This window comes from Nerophis ophidion, linkage group LG10 (genome assembly GCF_033978795.1).
Source record: "Nerophis ophidion isolate RoL-2023_Sa linkage group LG10, RoL_Noph_v1.0, whole genome shotgun sequence".
Lineage (NCBI taxonomy): Eukaryota > Metazoa > Chordata > Actinopteri > Syngnathiformes > Syngnathidae > Nerophis > Nerophis ophidion.
The window spans coordinates 29,815,718-29,831,410 of NC_084620.1; the positions used below are offsets into that span (position 1 = coordinate 29,815,718).

The 15,693-nt window shown below is 45.1% G+C and overlaps 1 protein-coding gene across 1 annotated transcript in view; it reads left to right on the forward strand.

Moving 5' to 3' along the window:
• casq1b (calsequestrin 1b) overlaps positions 1–15,693 on the forward strand; it is a 30,990-nt gene that overhangs the window by 12,855 nt on the left and 2,442 nt on the right. The window contains exons 2-10 of the mRNA XM_061913401.1: positions 10,563–10,656; positions 10,794–10,894; positions 10,965–11,076; positions 11,144–11,217; positions 11,305–11,435; positions 13,077–13,122; positions 13,194–13,248; positions 13,316–13,416; positions 13,497–13,571. Of these exons, the coding sequence (XP_061769385.1) occupies positions 10,563–10,656; positions 10,794–10,894; positions 10,965–11,076; positions 11,144–11,217; positions 11,305–11,435; positions 13,077–13,122; positions 13,194–13,248; positions 13,316–13,416; positions 13,497–13,571 (789 nt within the window). The remainder of the gene's footprint in view (positions 1–10,562; positions 10,657–10,793; positions 10,895–10,964; positions 11,077–11,143; positions 11,218–11,304; positions 11,436–13,076; positions 13,123–13,193; positions 13,249–13,315; positions 13,417–13,496; positions 13,572–15,693) is intronic.

A 15,693-nucleotide genomic window follows, 5' to 3' on the forward strand; every position in this document is an offset into this window, starting at 1 on the left:
AAATAGGAGAGTCCACTACAGATTCCCCAGGCACCGCTTCCTCAAAGAAAGACATGTTGGTGGGATTGAGGAGGTCTTCGAAGTATTCCCTCCACCGATCCACAACATCCGCAGTCGAAGTCAGCAGAACACCATCCGCACCATACACGGTGTTGATAGTGCACTGCTTCCCCTTCCTGAGGCGCCGTATGGTGGTCCAGAATCGCTTCGAAGCCGTCCGGAAGTCGTTTTCCATGGCTTCCCCGAACTCTTCCCATGTCCAAGTTTTTGCCTCCGCGACCGCTAAAGCTGCACACCGCTTGGCCCGTCGGTACCCGTCCACTGCCTCCGGAGTCCTATGAGCCAAAAGAACCCGATAGGACTCCTTCTTCAGCTTGACGGCATCCCTCACTGCTGGTGTCCACCAACGGGTTCTGGGATTACCGCCACGACAGGCACCAACAACCTTGCGGCCACAGCTCCAATCAGCCGCCTCGACAATAGAGGTTCGGAACATGGTCCACTCGGACTCAATGTCCCGCACCTCCCTCGTGACATGTTCAAAGTTCTCCCGGAGGTGTGAATTGAAACTCTCTCTGACAGGAGACTCTGCCAGACGTTCCCAGCAGACCCTCACAATGCGCTTGGGCCTGCCAGGTCTGTCCGGCATCCTCCCCCACCATCGCAGCCAACTCACCACCAGGTGGTGATCGGTAGAAAGCTCCGCCCCTCTCTTCACCCGAGTGTCCAAAACATAAGGCCGCAAATCCGATGACACAACTACAAAGTCGATCATGGAACTGCGGCCTAGGGTGTCCTGGTGCCAAGTGCACATATGGACACCCTTATGTTTGAACATGGTGTTTGTTATCGACAATCCGTGACGAACACAAAAGTCCAATAACAAAACACCACTCGGGTTTAGATCCGGGCGACCATTCTTCCCAATCACGCCTCTCCAGGTTTCACTGTCGTTGCCAACATGAGCGTTGAAGTCTCCCAGTAGGACAAGGGAATCACCCGGAGGAGCACCTTCCAGTACTCCCTCGAGTGTACCCAAAAAGGGTGGGTATTCTGAACTGCTGTTTGGTGCGTAAGCACAAACAACAGTCAGGACCCGTCCCCCCACCCGAAGGCGAAGGGAAGCTACCCTCTCGTCCACTGGGTTGAACTCAAACGTACAGGCTTTGAGCCGGGGGGCAACCAGAATTGCCACCCCAGCCCGTCGCCTCTCACTGCCGGCAACGCCAGAGTGGAAGAGGGTCCAGTCCCTCTCGAGAGAACTGGTTCCAGAGCCCTTGCTGTGCGTCGAGGTGAGTCCGACTATATCCAGCCGGAACTTCTCTACCTCGCGCACTAGCTCAGGCTCCTTCCCCCCCAGTGAGGTGACGTTCCACGTCCCAAGAGCTAGCTTCTGTAGCCGAGGATCGGACCGCCAAGTGCCCTGCCTTCGGCTGCCGCCCAGCTCACAATGCACCCGACCTCTATGGCCCCTCCTATGAGTGGTGAGCCCATTGGAGGGATGACCCACGTTGCCTCTTCGGGCTGTGCCCGGCCGGGCCCCATGGGAACAGGCCCGACCACCAGGCGCTCGCCATCGTGCCCCAACTCCGGGCCTGGCTCCAGAGCGGGGCCCCGGTGACCCACGTCCGGGCGAGGGAAATCTGGGTTCATTTCGTTGTAATTATATTACAGACCATAGATGGTAAAATCCCTAAATTCTTGCAATAGCTCATTGACAAATGTTGTTCTTAAACTGTTCGACAATTTGCTCACACATTTGTTCACAAAGTGGTGACCCTCGCCCCATCTTTGTTTGTGAATGACTGAGCATTTCATGGAAGCTGCTTTTATACCCAATCATGGCACCCACCTGTTCCCAATTAGCCTGTGGGAGGTTCCAAATAAGTGTTTGATGAGCATTCCTCAACTTTCTCAGTCTGTTTTGCCACTTGTGCCAGGTTTTTTGAAACATGTTGCAGGCATCAAATTCCAAATGAGTTAATATTCGTAAAAAATAACAAGTTTGAACATTAAGTATCTTGTCTTCGCAGCCTATTCAGTTAAATATAGATTGAAAAGGATTTGCAAATAATTGTATTTAATTTTTATTTACCATTTACACAACATGCCAACATCACTGGTTTTGGGACGAGTCGCCACCTCATCACAGGGCCAACACAGATAGACAGACAACATTCACACTCACATTCACATACTAGGGACTATTTAGTGTTGCCAATCAACATGTAGCTAAAAAATGTGGACAAAGATGAACAAAATACAAATATAAAAAAAGTGCACATCTGTCTCAACATTTCCTATATTACTTGTCCTTATAGGGTTACGCGGGAGTCAGGTGGAGCCTCTCACAGCTGACTTTTGGTGAAACATTGCTAGCAAATCGCAGCGCAAATATCAATAAAATCGACATAAATATACCTTTCTATTAGAAAATGTCTACATTAGTGAACCAAACTTATACAGTACATAAGACCACAAAAAAGTACATTTGTTGGCAAAAATATACATACTTCTACAAAATACTGTATGTACATAGATGCTGTAAAAACACATTAAAAAAGTGTCTCCAAACTTTTGACTACAAATATGACCAAGTATTGGACAAGACGTGTATATTGACAAAATATCTGCATGCACGCAGGTTTTCAAATATATACGTTTATATTTTGTTTCTACACAGATTCAAATATGTACAATATATTTAAACATACAGTATAATTAATAATTTATCTATTATTGAAAATAAATATTTGCATTGGTTAAAAATAGGTCCATATGTCTACAAGTATGTACACAAATTTAAAAAATATGAACGTGAGTCTTCAAATATCTCCTTTAGTCTACGTAGATTTGCAAATATCTACATATACAGTGGTACCTCAGTTCTCATACACCTCTGTTTAGTATCTTTGGTGACTCTGAGTAAAAAAGTAGCCCACCATAGAGCCAAATAATATTGCAGCACAAAGTTAAAGTCCAATCAAAGGCAACAAGATTCTTAGAGTACATGTTTCCAGAGTGTCACTGAACACACCACACTGTCTGGCCAAACAATTAAAGTTCAATACTAAGCTCAAAGTATGAACATTATGTTTCATTCATTTCATTTGTGATTTGTATGTACTTTAAATGTTTTCTGTGTGTAAAATTTTGATTATGCCCACACAGATTATTTAAAATATGTGAGAACCAATTGAACATACATTGTTTCCCATTTAAAAAAAAAAAAGGTTTTAGTTTTAATTCAATTTATTCATTTTGCGATTACAAAACAACTGAAAGGTAGCAGCACTGGATCGACAAAATAAGTACATTGGTCTTTTCGATAGATATACAAATGAGTACATATGCTCTACCATTCAGAAATCTGGAGACCCATTCTCATATAATTACATCAGAAAGTGTCTCTAAATATTTGCATCACTGAATTACATATAAGTCTACAAGAATATATATAGTCTACTTAAGGGTGCATCACTGAATTACATATAAGTCTACAAGAATATATATAGTCTACTTAAGGGTGCTCCTCTCTGAGCTGCCACCTTATCGTGGTAGAGGAGTTTGCGTGTCCCAATGATCCTAGGAGCTATGTTGTCCGGGGGCTTTATGCCCCCTGGTAGGGTCTCCCAAGGCAAACAGGTTCTAGGTGAGGGATCAGACAAAGAGCAGCTCAAAGACCTCTATGAAGAAGATAAAACATGGACACAGATTTCCCTCGCCCGGACGCGGGTCACCGGGGCCCCCCTCTGGAGCCAGGCCCGGAGGTGGGGCACGATGGCGAGCGCCTGGTGGCCGGGCCTGTTCCCATAGGGCCCGGCCGGGCACAGCCCGAAGAGGCAACATGGGTCACCCCTCCAATGGGCTCACCACCCATAGCAGGGGCCATAGAGGTCGGGTGCAATGTGAGCTGGGCGGCAGCCGAAGGCAGGGCACTTGGCGGTCCGATCCTCGGCTACAGAAGCTAGCTCTTGGGACGTGGAACGTCACGTCACTGGGGGGGAAAGAGCCTGAGCTAGTGCGCGAAGTAGAGAAGTTCCGGCTGGATATAGTCGGACTCACTTCGACGCACAGCAAGGGCTCTGGAACCACTTCTCTCGAGAGGGACTGGACCCTCTTCCACTCTGGCGTTGCCGACAGTGAGAGGCGACGGGCTGGGGTGGCAATTCTGGTGGCCCCCCGGCTTAAAGCCTGCACGTTGGAGTTCAACCCAGCGGACGAAAGGGTAGCCTCCCCCCGCCTTCGGGTGGGGGGACGGGTCCTGACTGTTGTTTGTGCTTACGCACCAAACGGCAGTTCAGAGTACCCTCCCTTTTTGGGTACACTCGAGGGAGTACTGGAAAGTGCTCCCCCGGGTGATTCCCTTGTCCTACTGGGGGACTTCAACGCTCATGTTGGCAACGACAGTGAAACCTGGAGAGGCGTGATTGGGAAGAATGGCCGCCCGGATCTGAACCAGAGTGGTGTTTGTTATTGGACTTTTGTGCTTGTCACAATTTGTCCATTACAAACACCATGTTCAAACATAAGGGTGTCCATATGGGCACTCGGCACCAGGACACCCTAGGCCGCAGTTCCATGATCGACTTTGTAGTTGTGTCATCGGATTTGCTGCCTTATGTTTTGGACACTCGAGTGAAGAGAGGGGCGGAGCTTTCTACCGATCACCACCTGGTGGTGAGTTGGCTGCGAGGGTGGGGGAGGATGCCGGACCGACCTGGCAGGCCCAAACGCATTGTGAGGGTCTGCTGGGAATGTCTGGCAGAGTCTCCTGTCAGAGAAAGTTTCAATTCCCACCTCCGGAAGAACTTCGAACATGTCACGAGGGAGGTGCTGGACATTGAGTCCAAGTGGACCATGTTCCGCACCTCTATTGTCGAAGCGGCTGATCGGAGCTGTGGGCGCAAGGTAGTTGGTGCCTGTCGGGGCGGCAATCCTAAAACCCCTTGGTGGACACCAGCGGTGAGGGATGCCGTCGAGCTGAAGAAGGAGTCCTATCGGGTCCTTTTGGCTCATAGGACTCCGGAGGCAGTGGACAGGTACTGACAGGCCAAGCGGTGTGCGGCTTCAGCGGTCGCTGAGGCAAAAACTCGGACATGGGAGGAGTTCGGGAAAGCCATGGAAAACGACTTCCGGACGGCTTCGAAGCGATTCTGGACCACCGTCCGCCGCCTCAGGAAGGTGAAGCAGTGCACTATCAACACCGTGTATGGTGCGGATGGTGTTCTGCTGACCTCAACTGTGGATGTTGTGGATAGGTGGAAGGAATACTTCGAAGACCTCCTCAATCCCACCAACACGTCTTCCTATGAGGAATCAGTGCCTGGGGAATCTGTGGTTGACTCTCCTATTTCTGGGGCTGAGGTCGCTGAGGTAGTAAAAAAGCTGCTCGGTGGCAAGGCCCCGGGGGTGGACGAGACCCGCCCGGAGTTCCTTAAGGCTCTGGATGCTGTGGGGCTGTCTTGGTTGACAAGACTCTGCAGCATCGCGTGGACATCGGGGGCGGTACCTCTGGATTGGCAGACCGGGGTGGTGGTTCCTCTCTTTAAGAAGGGGGACCGGAGGGTGTGTTCCAACTATCGTGGGATCACACTCCTCAGCCTTACCGTTAAGGTTTATTCAGGTGTACTGGAGAGGAGGCTACGCCGGATAGTCGAACCTCGGATTCAGGAGGAACAGTGTGGTTTTCGTCCTGGTCGTGGAACTGTGGACCAGCTCTATACTCTCGGCAGGGTTCTTGAGGGTGCATGGGAGTTTGCCCAACCAGTCTACATGTGCTTTGTGGACTTGGAGAAGGCATTCGACCGTGTCCCTCGGGAAGTCCTGTGGGGAGTGCTCAGAGAGTATGGGGTACCGGACTGTCTTATTGTGGCAGTTCGCTCTCTGTACGATCAGTGCCAGAGCTTGGTCCACATTGCCGGCAGTAAGTCGAACACATTTCCAGTGAGGGTTGGACTCCGTCAAGGCTGTCCTTTGTCACCGATTCTGTTCATAACTTTTATGGACAGAATTTCTAGGCGCAGTCAAGGCGTTGAGGGGTTCCGGTTTGGTGACCGCAGGATTAGGTCTCTGCTTTTTGCAGATAATGTGGTCCCGATGGCTTCATCTGACCGGGATCTTCAGCTCTCACTGGATCGGTTTGCAGCCGAGTGTGAAGCGACCGGAATGAGAATCAGCACCTCCAAGTCCGAGTCCATGGTTCTCGCCCGGAAAAGGGTGGAGTGCCATCTCCGGGTTGGGGAGGAGACCCTGCCCCAAGTGGAGGAGTTCAAATACCTAGGAGTCTTGTTCACGAGTGGGGGAAGAGTGGATCGTGAGATCGACAGGCGGATCGGTGCGGCGTCTTCAGTAATGCGGACGTTGTACCGATCCGTTGTGGTGAAGAAGGAGCTGAGCCGGAAGGCAAAGCTCTCAATTTACCGGTCGATCTACGTTCCCATCCTCACCTATGGTCATGAGCTTTGGGTCATGACCGAAAGGATAAGATCACGGGTACAAGCGGCCGAAATTAGTTTCCTCCGCCGTGTGGCGGGGTTCTCCCTTAGAGATAAGGTGAGAAGCTCTGCCATCCGGGAGGAGCTCAAAGTAAAGCCGCTGCTCCTCCACATCGAGAGGAGCCAGATGAGGTGGTTCGGGCATCTGGTCAGGATGCCACCCGAACGCCTCCCTAGGGAGGTGTTTAGGGCACGTCCAACCGGTAGGAGGCCACGGGGAAGACCCAGGACACGTTGGGAAGACTATGTCTCTCGGCTGGCCTGGGAACGCCTCGGGATCCCCCGGGAAGAGCTAGACGAAGTGACTGGGGAAAGGGAAGTCTGGGTTTCCCTGCTTAGGCTGTTGCCCCCGCGACCCGACCTCGGATAAGCGGAAGAAGATGGATGGATGGATGGATACTTAAGGGTGGGCAAACTGGTGTTTATTACCTTATAAATATGTTTTTTACCATAATGAGAACCCTCTTGACATGAAAAATGGTAATGCTTTCTGAGGCTGAGCCAATCAGTGGCCACAATACTGAGCACCGCTCTCTTACAGGTCGGGAACCTTTTTGGCTGAGAGAGCCATCAAAGCCAAATATTTTCAAATGTATTTCTGTAAGAGCCATATCATATTTTTTAACACTGAATACAACTAAATGCGTGCATTTTATTAAGTAAAATCAACATTTTTAGAGTATAATAAGTCTCTATTTCTTTTTAATAATATTGTTATTTCTTGTACAGGTGCGGTAGAAAACGGATGGATGGATTAAAATGCATGAGAATGTTTTATATTTTGAACGTTATTTTTAACATCGTGATTACCAGCGGAATTATTCATTACTTATCGTGTTGATTAATGTCAGCTAAGATTTATCCGAGAGCCAGATGCAGTCATCAAAAGAGCCACATCTGGCTCTAAAGCTCTAGTGGCCAATTTTACTATAGTAGTAATATTTGTAGTTTATTTAGTCTTTTTTTTTGTTTTGCTTTTTAATCTATCCTGCCAAATATTAAAACAAAATTGAGCAAAGATCTGTTTTGAGAATTGTCACAAATTGTCACTAGACTTCAACGCACTGGCAAAAAAGGGTGACCGACAACACTGCTGTCCCTAAAAGAGAACGTAAGTGTTAACCCTTTAATTCCATTTTTATATTTCTTCGATGTTCTGATATGATATTGTCAAAAATAGATGTATTATGATTAAAATAGCCCATGTTTGAGAAGCCTACTCTTAGTTCAAACAGATATGATATGCTTTGGAAATGTATGATGTGCTTGCCTGGCCGGTCTGTCAAATTTTAAAAGCCATTGTGGCCCCTGAGCCAAAAGGTTTGCCCACACCTTGTTTACATACATCTACAAGTAGGGATAAACAGCAGTGGCGGGCCATGCGATTCCCACCTAGGCCTTCAGTGATTTCCGACTTCAATGATTACCTCTCAAAATACCATAATTGATGTCACCACATGACCATTGTTGGAGAAATACTACAAGAACACATTTACGCCACAAGGGCATTGGATCGCCTCAGCAGTGTATAAAACGGATTATTTTCTGCCGCATTTAAAAATAAATAAAAACGCATCAGCAATTAAAATATATCTTATGTGGTACTGTCAACATGTAAATTGCAAGAAACATATTAAAAGTGATAACCCTCGTCGTTGGCTGATTAGATTGGAAATGGCGAGCATTTCCTCATTTGATCGCCAGAACAGCTGAGCTATCTTCCAGGGTGTAGTTTCTCTTTAAATATCCTTCTTGAAAATGACCTTGCAAATATATAACTGGATCCTAATCAACGTTTTGTTCTCCTTCACTGCTTTCCCGGTCTGGCAACAGCGCAACACTTCCCCCTTCCTGCTAAATTGAGACTTGTGAATGGATACTCACTTTGGAATGACAAGTGAGTATCCAATCACAGTCTCGTTACCATCAGGCTACTTGGATAGGCCACTGTCAACAACTTGTGATCTGATTGGCCAGATGAGTATCCAATCACAGGACGCGTAAATGTCACGTTCAACATGAGGCCATCTAGAAGACCTTATGGACAACAACTCGTGATCTGATTGGCTATTGCAACTGTCTATCACCTGTATGTGCCCGTTCACTTACAGTGCACGGACGCCTGCATTGTTGATTCTGAAGGCCTCGGGCAGATTTGGTACAGCATGGCAACATAAGCTAGCTGAATTCTGATTGGATACAAACTAAAACTAAAAACAACAGCACTGGAATGAGCATAATATGACATGAAAAGAATATACATCTTTTTAGATATTTAGGGAAAGTAAATTAAAAATGTATTTTATCTTTAATTATGATCATGATTTTTGGTTATATCAGGCAAGCAGAGAAGGACTTGCTGGCCTTGTGATAAACAGTATATCTTCAAAAGTAGTACATATTGTGCAATAGGTCAAGGTAGCTCTACAAATGTATACATATGAAAACCAGTCAAAAGTTTGGAGACACATTATCCTCTAGTCCAGGGGTCGGGAACCTTTTTGGCTGAGAGAGCCATACAAGCCAAATATTTTTAAAAGTATTTCCGTGAGAGCCATATAATTTATTTTTTTTAACACTGAATACAACTATATGCATGCATTATTAAGAAAGACCAACATTTTTAGTGTATTATAAGTCTCTTATTTCTTTTAATAACATTGTTATTCTGAGACTAACCAACAATAAATAAAACACTTTTTACCATTAATGCGACTTCTTGAACAGGTGCGGTAGAAACCGGATGGATGGATGAAATTGCATGAGAATGTTTTATATTTTGAACGTTATTTTTGACACTGATTACCAGCAGAATTATTCATTACTTATCGTGTTAAGCAATATCAGCTAAGATTTATCTGAGAGCCAGATGCAGTCATCAAAAGAGCCACATCTGGCTCTAGAGCCATAGGTTCCCTACCCCTGCTCTAGTCTAAACGTTTGACTGATGTCTGTAGATCTATAAATATGTACAAACGTGCACATACTGTCGGCCCATAAAAAATCTGCATGAAGCCACAACTATATACAGTAACATTCATATGTGTGCAAAATAAATGCACAAAGGGTGCAAAACACCCTGAGTCAATTGCGGCGGCGTTGCTGAGTCCACTCGTCATGTGTCACCTGATAGGGAAGCGCTGACCCTTGTCCCGATGGAGACATGCGGGACAAGACGTGTCAATCAAAGTCTGGACATGATAAATGTGAACGCCTTGCGCGTCAAGTGCTTGCTGCCCCACCCACTTCTACATGTAATGCAACTAGGACATCTTTTTTTGCTCCTCCACGCAATTTTCTTCAAAGCCTTAAATAGCTGGCGGACGCACCCTCACTCCTCCTTTAAATACTCCCCCTGTTACAAATATGGCCGTGCTTTGGTGGCAAGGGATGATTCATCAATAACAACAGTAAAGGGAAAGTTTGCACCTCATTAGTCTACCACACCCCCAAGGTCTCCTCTTCTTCAATCTGCAAGCTCTGTTCATCTAAGGAAGCTATTAGCGGATAACAGTGAGACCAATTCAAGCCACAGCAGCTTCAATTTCATTCTGTTGGACCTTTTAGGAGCACAGCCAACTGCCATTTATCCAGTCAAGCAGCTGCAATCATCATTTGTCATCCAGGCAAAGATCACATTCAGGATGGGGTTAATGGTATTGGCCACTGTGGAGAACGGCAGAAAAAATCTCAGTGTTTGACACTAAAAGTCTTTCACAGGAGCTCTCTTTGCATAAACACTTTTTTGCATCCCCCTTTAAATCAACGGGTGCACCTGTCACAGCGCCTCCACAAGATCGGCCCCCTCTTGTTTGTGCGGCTGGCCTGCTGTCCTCGCTCCTCACGAGGGGGAGGTCAGAAAGCAGCGGGCTGGCGTGGGCGGTTGTCAATTGTTGGCTCTGGTTTCGCTCCGATTTAGAAAGTGCAAGGCAGCAGTCCAAAGCTTTTGCTTTTAAGGGCTGCAGGCAGACAAGAATTGACCCTGGCCCCCCGAGATGAATTAGACTGGAAGTTGGTCCTAAGACATATCTGAATCTAAAATCAACCCTTTGTGTGTTTGTGCAGCTCGCAGCCCAGGTTCTGGAAGATCTGGACGATGAAGACATTGGGTTTGGCCTGGTGGATGAAAAAGAGGATGCTGCAGTGGCCAAGAAACTTGGTTGGCTTCTCTCTCAATAATTGAGCTAGCAAACAAAGGGAAAATAATGCAATTTGAAATCCAAAGATTCAACGCCGCCCTCAAGTGTTGATCCGGGGTACTGCTTGACCACAATTACCTCTGTGTCCTCTCACCAGGCCTGGATGAGGTGGAGAGCCTCTACATCTTTGCGGACAACGAGATCATCGAGTATGACGGCGAGCTGGCGGCCGACACTCTCGTGGAGTTCCTCTATGACGTAACCTTGCTTCAAAGATGGGTGGATGGGCCAAAATATGTAATATCCTGATTGTCGTCCCACTCTTCAGGTGATCGAAGACCCTGTGGAGATCATCGACAACGAACGGGAGCTGAAGGGCTTCCACAACTTGGACGAGGTCATCAAGCTGGTGGGCTACTTCAAAAGCGAGAAATCCCCTCGTAGGTTGATCATTGAAAGAACTCATGAGCGTGATCCCATCACTCCTGGTCTTCTTTTCCTTGGCAGATTTTATTGAGTTCGACGACGCTGCAGAGGAGTTCCACCCCTTTGTCAAATTCTTTGCCACCTTTGACGCCAAGGTTTGTGGAAGGACTAAGTGTTGTTTGTCTGCTTGAGGTATGAAGAGTACAAAAGGTCAAAAAGGTTCACTCTTTTTTTCGCTGTAGATCGGCAAGAAACTCAAACTGAAGATGAATGAAGTCGACTTCTATGAGCCCTTTATGGAGGAGTCCGTCACTATTCCGGGAAAGCCCTATACGGAGGCTGAGCTGGTCGACTACATCGAGCAGCACGACAGGTGACCATTTAAACTCTACTCCTCTGGACAATGTATGCCCTCTAATGCACAGGTGTCAAACTCAAGGACCAGAGCTCAGATCTGGCCCGCGACATCATCGTTTTGCGGCTAGTGAAAGCCTGGAAATAATTTGCGTCAGTAAAACACTTTGCAATCAATTTCACATCTTCTAAACTTTATAATCATCAAATATTCCAAACCTTTGTTTGTGTAAAAAATGAATATTTAAAATCAGAATGCATCCCGATACAATTTTTTCACCTTCAATTAGATACAGATATTTGACCCATAAGTATTAGCCCATACTAACATTAATCGATACGATAGCATAAATCATAGTACATATTTGAAATTTTTTTATATCTTGTATATTGATGAAAACAAAAGCTTAATCAAGTGAAATTGGTCAAACACATGGAACAACGGTAGTTATGAAAAACACTGACCTACTTGTTAGGAGTTGCTCAAAAAATATTGATTCACTCCCAAATCGTAATTGTATTTGTTTGGATTCTAAATTGATTTAAAAACTATGATTGATGTTATTATTACTGTGGATTTTCTTATAGAAAATAAGAACATTTTCCTTTTTCATTTTAGTATTGTATTTAATAAGTGTTGTACTGGTATTTGAATGTCCTCTGAACTGGGGGTGGGCGGCGCTGGAACCCCTCCCAGTTATTTGCAACTATAATTATCTGATATTTTTTATACTGAAAAATTGTGTTCAGTATGTAGGCAGCACAGTGGAACAGGGGTTAGAGCATGTGCCTCACAAAACGAAGGTCCTGGGTTCGATCCTGGGCCCGGAATCTTTCTGTGTGGAGTTTTCATGTTCTCCCCGTGACTGCATAGATTCTCTGGCTTCCTCCCACCTCCAAAGACATGCACCTGGGGATAGGTTGATTGGCAACACTAAATTGGCCCTAGTGTGTGAATGTGAGTGTGAATGTTGTCTACATGTGTTGGACCTGCGATGTAGTAGCAACTTGTCCAGGGTGTACCCCACCTTCTGCCCGAATGCAGCTAAGATAGGCTTCAGCACACCCCGCGACCCCAAAATGGACAAGCGGTAGGAAATGGATGGATGGATGTTCAGTATGTCTTGTTTGTGTGCTATTGTGTGCTTAGTTATTGTGTAGCTGCTAGCTCCTAGTAGCCTACCATGTTTACTTTTTTGTAAATGACTTGACTGCAATACAAGAAAAGGTGTTTATAAATTTACATTCATAACAGCATCACAGCTGACTCTTCTCACCCTGGAAACAAACTATTCTCCCCTCTCCCCTCAGGCAGGAGACTACGGTCCATCCAGACCCACACCTCCCGCCACCTGATTAGTCTTTTCCCCTCAGCCATCAGACACATTAACTATAACAAGATCTGATAGCTCAGTTACAGCTCATCTTATTACCTATTCTGTCTTATATGTCTTTTATGTTGCACGATTGCACCAAGAAAAATTCCTAGTTGTGAACCCGTTCTCAAACAATGGCAATAAAAACTATTCTGATTCTGATTCTGATTCTGATACATTCACATACAGTATATTTACTGTTACAAGTGACCCCCCGAGGGCAGCCATAACTGCGATATGGCCCTAAATGAAAAAAGTATGACACCCGTGTTCTATTGTTTCAGACCTACTCTCAGGAAACTGGAACCTCACAGCATGTATGAGATCTGGGTAAGCAGTTTTCAAAAAGATTTAATTACAAACATCTTTTTTTCCAAAAAAACTGCCTCTCTCGCCACCAGGAGGACGACATTGACGGAGAGCACATTGTGGCCTTCGCTGAGGAGGACGACCCAGGTACGTGAATCTATTTCGTTCCCTCATATGTGAAGCTGTCACCTAAAGCCTTCACTTGTCTTTTTAGATGGTTTTGAGTTCCTTGAAATCCTAAAAGAGGTGGCACGTGAGAACACGGACAACCCCAATCTGAGCATCATCTGGATCGACCCCGACAACTTCCCCCTGGTACCACATCTTCACTTTCGTGACTCGGTTTCCGATGTTTTATCCACTACTGCGTCATGACCCTGTGTTGTTCTGCTTAGCTGGTTCCTTACTGGGAGAAGACCTTTCGCATAGACCTCTCATCTCCTAAGATCGGCGTGGTGGACGTGGAAGACGTAAGTCTCCTGTTGTGTCCATCGTAATGTCCGGTGTTTTCTTCCATGCTTTGAGTCCTGCGCTTTATGCAATGCTGATGATTTATGGATTGTTCCGGATTCACAATTTGGACATATTGGCAATAAATTTAGCCTCGTCACATCAGAAAAATGAAATTCCATCCATCCATCCATCCATCCATTTTCTACCGCTTGTCCCTAATTGATCACATGAAATCAAACACACTCACAAAATCATTCAGTCAGCCATTTAGCCCAATACGGACTCATCCTTGTCATGGAGAAGAAAAGTTGAAATGCACAAGACGCACACCCAAAACCCAAGAAGATCGACCCAGCAATCAAAAAAGGAAAACGCTGTCCAATGGGATGGAAATCCACCACCACTAATGGGTCTTAAATGCTACACTGCTAGAAGACGACTTCATGAGCAAGACAAGGATGAAGACTGTGCTCCAGTAAGCTCCTCTATGTCGGGTAACAGGCACTGCCCTGTGAATGAACACAAGTGCCTGTGTACAGGGCCGGCTCGAGATCATTTGACGCTCAAGGCAAAAGCATACTTCTAACCCCCCATCCCCACAGAAAAATCTATATGCATCGTTACACAGTTAGTAATTATTTATTTGATATATCAAGACAAAAAAAAATGAATATACGCTATTTACATAATTTCCCTGAGAATAAGATCATTACAACTACAATTGTAGTGCAAATTCATGGTGAGAAAAGTGGGGCAATACATGAGCCACGTTGTCTTAATTTTCTCTCCATAAACTAAATGTCTGTGGAAGTCGTGGTGATGGAAACTTCCTCTATCATCTCTTTTAGGGAATGTGAAGTTTTACTTTACCCCCTAAGGTCCTCTGCTAAGTAATTCAGTTCAGTCAAATGGTGTGGCCAGTAGGCAGAAACAATAGAGGCAGCTTCGATATAGATTCACAGGCATCTGTTGAAACTGAGTATGTGTCTTCAGCTTGTTGGATTGTAACATTGAGTCTGCTGCTACTTCTTCATTATCCTGTAAGATAATTAAACACACACACAGAACAACTCTGAAATATGTATGGAGATGTATTAATCATGAGGATTTGAGTTAAATTGTCAGACCAATGATATACTGTAATGACATATCAAATAATATAAACAACGTATATATAAAATTCATGAGTATAATATAATGATGGGGTGCAACCCATAATATATGTACAGTATAATCTCTTACTTCCTATTCCAGTAATACAGTTATAGTAACTTTACTCATCTATTGCTAAAAAGTCCATATAACAACACTGAAAGCTACTCCAGTATGAGCATCATGGATACGTGACAACAACTTCCATTCATACCATTCATACGTGCCTGAGGCGGAGTGATAGCCTACGCTGTGATAAGGCTTTAGAATAGTAGCCGTGCTCAATATTTAAACCACGGTTAACAGCCAATCAGATCACCAGATTTCACCTTTCTGTTTTATTTTTTTGATTTTTTTTTAGTTCCATGTAACATATTTACAGTACAAAAGCAGCAATAGAAAGAAGTAGATGAAGGGAAAAATTGTGAGTGATTTAAACACAAGTTGGGGAAAAGTTTATTACAGTTCATTTATGTTTATTTACAATGTTGTATTGTATGAATGTATTTCTGATGTTGTTGATGGACAGTAGGCTATGTTAATTGACAGTATGATGCACAGTTGCACTACAGCCTTACACTAAACAGTAAAGATGAGAACTCTTCGAAGTTGTCTCCTTTGCTTTCATTTTAGTTGCTTTACCCTATAACATCTGCATGACGTTAGTAATGATTGCTAATGTAAAAAAAAAAAAAAAAAAGTAAATTTTCAGAGTGCTGCCTTGGAGCACTTTTGTGTCCCCACCAATCTCAAAATCAAACCTACTCCCTTGTACATACTTATGCTTTGAGAACCGTATTTCATTCCTTCGCTTTATCGGCTGCACTGGATGACATTGATGTCCCCCAGCTCATTGTAAAATAATATCATTCAAATAAAATTGCTCCACTAGCCTTCTTCGATGGTGACGTCCCCCTCAACCAGCAGTAGCAGCAGTAGATCAGTCAGGTTCATGGTTCAGGTAGCAGCATGCCACAGGTCGTAGTT